Source organism: Phocoena phocoena, chromosome X (genome assembly GCF_963924675.1).
Source record: "Phocoena phocoena chromosome X, mPhoPho1.1, whole genome shotgun sequence".
Taxonomy (NCBI): domain Eukaryota; kingdom Metazoa; phylum Chordata; class Mammalia; order Artiodactyla; family Phocoenidae; genus Phocoena; species Phocoena phocoena.
The window spans coordinates 64,467,126-64,475,578 of NC_089240.1; the positions used below are offsets into that span (position 1 = coordinate 64,467,126).

Genomic DNA, 8,453 nt, shown 5'->3' on the forward strand with positions numbered 1-8,453 from the left:
TCTGAAACCTGGGAGTCATATTGGAATCCTAATTCTTCTTTATCCTCCATATCCAATTAGTCAAAAAGCCCTATTGATTCTATTTCCCTTATTAATTCTTAACGTCCATCTCAACTGTCAGTGCCTCAGCTGAGGTTTTTAATTACCCAGTGCCTCCAAGTTAGTCTCTCTGCCTCCAATTTTGCCTTCCTCAAATTTTTCTTCCAGAGGGTGCTTCAGTGACCTTCTTAAAACTTGAGTTTGATCATGAGGCTGGTCTACTTAAAGGCCTTCAGTAGCTTCCCATTGCTTTTAGGGTAAAGTCCCAACTCTCTAATATTCAGCATACAAAGCCCGTCTGCTCCCCCAAAATTATGATTGATGACAGGCCCATGATCCAAGGTGACTAATTCTTGGGGAAGTTAGACGCCAGTGGAAGAAGACGAAATCTTCACGGTAAACATATCACCTTAACAGAATAATTCTTCCTTGACCTACTATCCACTCCATTGCCTAGCTGCATGCCTGCTTGTAACTTAATCCGTGCCTGGGGTTTTGGGAACTGTGAGTTGTGTCCCCGTCTGAATGCGCGTCCAAGCACAAGTGGAGAATGTAAATTCGAATCTCTGCAGGGCACTCCGCGCAGTGGGGATAGGAAAGTTGCATTATTTTAACTCAGTCTTTTCCCATGTTCATCGCAGATATTACTGACTGTTTAACCACCTCCTGGCCGTCAAGCAGCCCAGAGTATACAACAAAGCCACACCTTTGCGCAAGGCGTAAGAGGAGGGGCAAGGAAGTACTGCCTCCAGGCGAGGGAGACGGCACGCAGGCGCAGCCGCAGTCGGATGAAAGCCACTCTTTCCGGCCGTCCCTTTTCAATGAACTGGGAACTGCGGAAGGAGCACGCAAAACGTCATTTCCGAACTGGAGCCACGCCTTGTAGGCTGCAACATGGAGGCGACCAGTGGGATTGATGAGGTGGTGAGACGCAGCTCTGGGGTCGGGTGAATGGGGAAGCCGGGCTGGGTCGAAACTCGAACTCTCCTTCCCCGTTTCTGTTTCCTTTCCCAGGTTTCCGGGGAACTGACGTCCGTGGCGCACGCTGTTTCTCTCCCAGCAGAGTCTTATGGCAACGATGTGAGTATGACTCACCCACGGTTTTACACGCACGCAGCTATCCTGGGATGTCTGCAGGGCCTGCCACGAAATTGTAACCCTCCTACCCAGATGGCTTCCGTAGACTCTCTCCACGTCTGCCAGAAAATGCGGCTTTCAATTAATTCTAATCCTTTTGGTTCGCAAACGCAGGACTAACGTTAATGGGAGTAGTTCCCAAACTGTGCTGTACTTTAGAGTTACCTGGGAAGCTTTTAAATATCTCGAAGTTCGGGTCGCAATCCATCCCAGCTAAATCACCGTATCTGGGTGGTTAGAGTCAGGAATCAGTATTTTTAAAGGTCCCCGGGTGACTCCATTGTGCAGTAAGTTGCACTGGCTTATGGTGTATCTGGTTTAGATCCTTAAGGAGAAAGCACATGATGTATTTTGAGTTATAAGACACACGGACATGAAAATAGTAATAACACTCAAATAATAATGTGATGTATGGTAGATTAGTGAATCAGGGCATAAGATCCAAAGGAGGTTAGCCAAAGAAGAAACCCCTAAGGACCCAGACAGTAAAGGAAGACTTTGCTGAGGAAGTGGATGTGGAACTGGATCCTCAAAGTGTAAGTGGACAAAAGATATGGATTGGCAGTCAGGAAAAGGGCATGGAGGTAAAAATGCAAATTTTTTTCTGGGGTCAGTGAAATAGATCCATACAGTTGGAGTGGGAGATTCCAGTGGAACAGGTACTTGGTAAGGCTTATTATAACCTAGCCTGCTTCACGATATTGATTCATTTCTAAGTGTTGTAGGATAGGGAATTGGCTATCTGATGAACACACATGATGATTATGACATTGTACACTCTTAAAAGTGAAGAGTAATATTACTTCTGTTAATCTTACTCTGTCCTCTCAACAACTCAGTGGTGTATGTGGGTATTTCAGTTTTACAGTAATTTAACTCAGTCCTGAGAAGGTGATTTATCTACTGCTTTATGTAGTCTTCTACACTTTCACTAGCTGCTGGGAAAAGACAGCCAGTGGCTCATTTTGTTTATTAGACTGTGTAGGTAGCTTCTTTTGGTTGTCATAAAGACAAAAGAATTATTATATTGTCCAAACTTATTAGTCCAGTTTTTTTTAACATCCAGAATCTTTTATTGGTCACTTGTATGCCAGGTACCAGCATCAACAAGAAAAAAAAAGGTGTTTCCACCTAAAAGAGCCCCTTATCTCTTCGTTTGCCTCTTCCTGTAGTGTTTCTCTCCCAACTCTGTAGATCTACAATCACAGATGAAGACAGCTACAACAAACACTCGATCAGTAGGCAAGAAAGCTATGGATAAATCCCTCCCAAGTACAGAAATATTAGTCAGCAATCACTATACCAATTGCCCAGAGCTTCACATACAGCCTCCCTTTAAGCCTAAGATTATCCCATTTTACAGGGGAGGAGGCAACAAGTTCCAAGAGAATTCAACCTTAGTCCAGTTTTTAACCTTTGACAGTAACACCAAGCTTGGTAGCCCTCTTGAGCATTAACTAGACATCCACAGACTTCCTTAATTTGTTCTCTAGTAGCAAGATTGGGTGATTTCTGACCTGGCATTCTTCACTCCTTTGCAGCCTGATATTGAGATGGCTTGGGCCATGAGAGCAATGCAGCATGCTGAAGTCTACTACAAAGTGAGTTGACTGTCTTCATTGTTAAGCAGAATTAAACATGTAATTTCAGCATATTGTGCTCTGCTAATCACCATTCTCAGCAAGTTAAACAGTTGTGTTTTGGAGATAATTTTTATTACTCTAAGGAGAACTGGGGCATGGAAGTCAGTTTTGCTTTGACAGTGAGGAGTTGTGCTTCTCTGCGCAGTGTTGTGTTGCTAACCCACAAAAGGATGCCTGGCCCATAGTAGGCACTAAATAAATGTTTGTTGACTGAATGAATAATCCACAGAGGGTAACAGCCAGACATAAATAGGGCCAAAGGGGTTTGAATTGGTGGAAGGGACTGTAGTATATTATGGCCCTTTAAAATTATGTCATGATTTCATCTGGGACCTAGGCTGTCTATATTTTCTAATAAACTCTTCTGCCCTGAGAACCATGAGGATCTTCTGGGGAAGAGGGGACAGAAATATAGTAAATTAGAGACTAGCATCTTTACCTTGTCTTATTGTCTGGCAGCTGATTTCATCAGTTGACCCACAGTTCCTGAAACTCACCAAAGTGGATGACCAAATCTATTCTGAGTTTCGGGAGAATTTTAAGAAACTCAGGATAGATGTATTGGACCCAGAAGAGCTCAAATCAGAAGGAGCTAAAGAGGTAAGAATTCTCTCTTTTAAATATTGCCTAGCATCTGACCAACAATTATTGACTGTGAATACATTTTTATACATTTAAACTTTTGGGGGGTTTGTTTTAAGGCAAATACCTAAAGCACCAGGGCTTTTATGCAGTTGTAATTAATGTGTTACTAAATGAATGTTTTTCTGGTTTATGGATTTTTCATTTTCATTGAATCTATTTCTTTTTCCCCTTTGATTTGGACCTTTCATCCTCACCCACCTAGCTCTTTCAAGGGAGAAGGAATAAATTTATTTATGTGAGTACTTTAGCCAGAAGGCTTAGATAGAGGGTTGGCAAATAGAGTACTGAGAGGTGTTTGGATTCTCTGGATTTAAGATCATATTATCACAGGCCGTGGATAATTGGAAAACTTGTGTTTTGCATTGCTTGCTTGATTATGTTATACTTTTACAGAGCACTAAAACTCTTATAGTTAGGAAATTTTTTTCCTTGAGGGTAGACTCTCGGCTTATGAGGAATGTAAACTTTTAACTCTAAGCAGGCTGTTACTGATCTTTGGAAAATTGCCTCTATTGGATGGACTTCTTTCTTAAAATTTAACTTTGTGACTTTGGGCCAAATTCCTGCCTTCTTTGTCTCATTTGCTTCAGTGGGGATGAATAACCATTTTGGACTGAACTAGCCAATAACTTAAAACAGAGAATATACTTAAGAAATTAAAATTTAATTCTCTAGTCAAGGATCTAAGTATTTTATCAGATTAAACTATTGTTCATGTTGGGAAATACCAGCCTAAAGATACCAAAGATAACACAGAAACTCATTGCTAGTGAAACTGGTAATCAGCTCAATTCTAGTCTCTTTCACTGTGGTTACTTTCCTTACCGGGGAAACGGAAGCCCCTCTCCTGGCCTGACTTCACCAGCCTCCTGCATTTTTTAGCTAAGATACCTTTTTTGCCTTTACAGAAGTGGAGACCATTCTGTTTGAAGTTTGATGGGATTGTAGAAGACTTCAACTATGGTACTTTGCTGCGACTGAACTGTTCTCAGGGCTACACTGAGGAAAACACCATCTTTGGTGAGTTTCTTGCCTCTGGGATTGTTTCTGTATAAGGAGAGTGAGGGATCTGGTTTTACTGATGAATCAATGACATGAATAGTTAGTTTGGGAATCATTTTATTTGTTATATCTGTAAAGATCATGTTACTGTATCTTGAGTAACTGTGAGGTAAGATAAGTATTTTCAGCATCATTTAGTATAGGATTAGAATTTACATCTCTGAATCTTATGACTATATTTGAATGCTTTGCATGTTAGTACAGCTTTGTCAATAGATTTCCAGTAGGTTTAGAGAAGTAACTGTGACTAGGACAAATAATCAATTCTATTCACCTTTCAGCACACAGGATACAATTTTTTGCCATTGAAATTGCTCGGAACCGGGAAGGTTATAACAAAGCAGTTTACACTAGTGTTCAGGACAAAGAAGAAGAGAAAGGAGCCAACAATGGAGGAGACGAAGGAGCCAACAGTGGAGGAGAAGAAGAGAAAGGAGCCAACAGAGAAGGAGAAAAGGAGAAAATCAACAAAGGAGGAGAAAAAGAGAAAGACACCTACAAAGAAATCAACAAAAGTGGTGAAATAGCTATGTAAGGTAGACAGGGAACAGCACTCTAGAAGCTGTGATTCAGCTGAGCCTACAAGTACCATGATGCTACTTGCACAGGCCCCTATGGTGAAATGTATCTCCTTGTTCACTGGAAGGACATGCAGAAGGACATCTTTCTGGCCTAATCATCAGGAGCTGCAATGGTTGTTCTCTTGTATGAACTGGCTTGAACACTATTAGTGGGGTCTTAGTTGATGGTTTCTTGCTTCTCATCACCAGTCAAGTAAGAAATTTTGTAAATAAATTTCTTTTGGTTCTTATGACTATATGTCTGTGATTGACTTTTAAAATGTATTGAAAATTATTTGACACTTGATTTTTTTTTTAGGTACATAATCTCTTTGTCATGTCTTATATAAAATGATTTATGCCTATTTCTTTTTTGTTGTTGTTGTTGTTTTTGTTTTTTTTTTGTTTTTTTGCGGTACGCGGGCCTCTCACTGTTATGGCCTCTCCCACTGCGGAGCACAGGCTCCAGAAGTGCAGGTTCAGCGGCCACGGCTCACGGGCCCAGCCACTCCATGGCATGTGGGATCCTCCTGGAGCGGGGCACGAACCCACGTCACCTGCATCGGCAGGTGGACTCTCAACCACTGCGCCACCAGGGAAGCCCTATGCCTATTTCTTAATGCTTCTCACTATTTCCTGTAGTGAAGTTCTCTCAAACCTGTAAAGTTGTATACGGTTTTGGATTAGAAGTCCTTACATAAGAATTGACTCTTGCCATTTGAGTGACTCTAGCTTTCTGATTTTATTTGATATATCTCTCAAAAGATTTGATAAATACTCTATGGGGATAACAGCAGCAGCCTGAACCTGTCACACTAGTGAACACAGCCCAGTTCACATTAAAGGAGCAGGAGACTGAACCTGCTCTCTCTTGTAACCTGCTCTCTTGTAACCTGCTTCTCTCTTGTAACCAAGTTGTTACCTAAAATACAGCAGAAATTAATAAATATAAAGCCTGGTAGAGTGGCTTTCCTTTTATAATGCTGTGGACAATAGCACATATTTATACATTAATACAAAATGAACATATTTCTAAATGGGATTTTGTCAGACTCCAAAAATAGACCAATTGATTTTATATGGATGGGGGGTTCCTTCTCATCTAATGACTTTTAAGAGTGCATGTTTTCAGTTATCTTTACAAATGTATAGATTTGTGCGTGTCCTCATAGACATACTGACTTTGTTTGCTAAAACTAGCTAGAGAAAGCTGCAGTGTTCATAGTGCATACAGTAAATAGTCTAACCACAGCATGATCATGCAAGGAAAGATTTACCAGAGGAGAGGAGGGTGAATGAGACTTGTTTTTCTCAGTGGACACAGGAGGAGACAAAAATTAAACTTAATTGATCAGTTGTCCCCTAGGCAAGAGCTGCACTAGAGATGCACAGTCAGCAGCAACAATTGGGCACAAAGCGAATAGGTTTCTCCATGAATTCTCTTTGGCTAGTTCTTAGAAATATTTAAAACATCTGTTAAAGTTTTCATTTTATAAAAATATGTTTTTTAAAAGGTAAGAGAGTGTTAAATATATCATATTAGGCAGACTTTTTGAGATGAAGAACATGCTTTACTGTATTAACTTTCTCTTTGATTTTACAGAGAATATGAAACATACTGTTGATAGACTGCTTTAGAATAAGAGGCATCTGTCTAAGAACTAGGTTATAAAAACTGGGAAAAAGAGGGGGAATAAGAACACGGAACACTTCACACTAACCATTTGATTTGGAGTTGATCAAAAGGGACAATATCCTGGGTGGATCTGGCCTAATCAAGCGAGTACTTAAAGGAGACAAGCAGTAGCAGATGTTCTGTTGGCCTTGAAGAAGCAAACAGATGTATGAGAGAAGGGGGCCATGTGGCAAAGAGCTGAGGGTGGCAGTTGGGAGCTGACGGTGATCCCAGTTGCTGAGAGCCAGCAAGAAAATGGGGATTCTACTACAGTTGAAAGGAATTGAATTTTGCCAACAATTGGTGAGCTTGGGAGAGGAACTCAAGCCTCAGATGAGATTGTAGTCCTGGTTGATACCATGATTTCAGCCCTGTGAGACTCTGAACAGAGGACCCAGTTAAGTCATACTTGGACTCCTAACCCACAGGACTGTGAGATAACAGGTATTGTCTTAAGCCACTAATTATGTGGTTATTTATAACAGAGTAGTAGTAACTACATAGACTTTGGTAATGAAAGTGGACTGCTGCTGTAACAAGTACCTAAAGTGTGGGAATGGCTTTGGAATCAGGCAGTGGGGGGAGGCCGGAGAATATTGAGGAGCATGAGAGAAAACCTAAATAGCCTTGTACAGACTGTCAGTGGAAATATGGACTTTAAGGATGCTGCTGGTGAGGGATCAGAAGGACATATTATTGTTATTGAAAACTGGAAGAAGGGGGATCCTATTAATAAGTGGTAACATTATAGCTAGAGGCCAGGAAGTTTGAGATTTGAGTCCTAGCTCTGAATTATTTGGAAGATGATATGAAGCCAGGCTTGACGTAGTGTGTAAACATCTGTGATTTATTCAGAATGTGGTACCTATCCACTTATTTATCTCCATGACATCTTTTGGAGGCAGGGAAAGAGCACAGACTAATTTTTGCATTTACAGAAGGGAAAACTGCAGCCATTTAAAAATTTTAAGCCATTAAGTTTGTGGTGATTTGTTACAGCAGCAATATGAAACTAATAAAGAAAGTATACTGAACCCTGCTCCAAAAGTGGAGACATTCACTGCACTGTCATTATTTATTTTGAAACTATAGTTTAAACAAGGATATGTTGTACCGATGATTGGAGACATGAACTGCACCCAAAGTGAGCTTCAATAATTCTAAACCCTTTTGAACTTAGGAACTCCTGTAGCTGAGTCTGTGTGTCGTGTGTCAGGTGCCATTAGTATAACTGGAAGTTCTCTAACTTTGCTTCTATGTACAATACAATGCTTATTAATGCATATGTGCTCATTTGGAATATATGTATATATATATATATATATATATATATATATATATACACACACACATACATAAAACTCAACAGTAACTTCATCAATTGTTTAGACCTTGGACCAAGAAAATGTGTTTCTGGGGAGGTGTGTTTTATCAATGACATTGTTTAAGATTGCCAGAGCATGGTGATAATTAAAGCTGACCAGGTTTTTGTTGGTTTTATTACTGTTTTTAAATTTTCTACAGGTAATACAGCTTTTTTTGCTTGCACCCAGTGTAGATGATTCTCACTACCTCACATTTGTACTCCACAGTTGCTTTCATATGTTGTTTATTCAGATAAGTTAATATCTTAACTGATTATTCAGAATTAAGGCCTGTATGTATGTTATGTTAATGCTCTTTTTCTTTGCC

At 40.2% G+C, this 8,453-nt stretch overlaps 1 protein-coding gene across 1 annotated transcript; it reads left to right on the forward strand.

Moving 5' to 3' along the window:
- Positions 1 to 854: 854 nt before the first annotated feature.
- On the forward strand, positions 855 to 5,340 carry PBDC1 (polysaccharide biosynthesis domain containing 1). Its single transcript, XM_065901285.1, has 6 exons — positions 855 to 963; positions 1,054 to 1,119; positions 2,718 to 2,777; positions 3,279 to 3,419; positions 4,373 to 4,484; positions 4,808 to 5,340. The coding sequence occupies exons 1-6, from the start codon at positions 934 to 936 to the stop codon at positions 5,059 to 5,061; spliced, it is 663 nt and encodes a 220-aa protein (XP_065757357.1). The 5' UTR covers positions 855 to 933; the 3' UTR covers positions 5,062 to 5,340.
- The last annotated feature ends 3,113 nt before the right edge of the window (positions 5,341 to 8,453 follow it).

Bases quoted from the DNA above. Each gene is read 5' to 3' on its own strand.
- PBDC1 (XM_065901285.1), top strand. From the start codon at position 934: ATGGAGGCGACCAGTGGGATTGATGAGGTG. The intron at 1,120-2,717 runs GTGAGTATGACT...ACTCCTTTGCAG, and splicing joins CAGAGTCTTATGGCAACGAT to CCTGATATTGAGATGGCTTG. The intron at 2,778-3,278 runs GTGAGTTGACTG...ATTGTCTGGCAG, and splicing joins ATGCTGAAGTCTACTACAAA to CTGATTTCATCAGTTGACCC.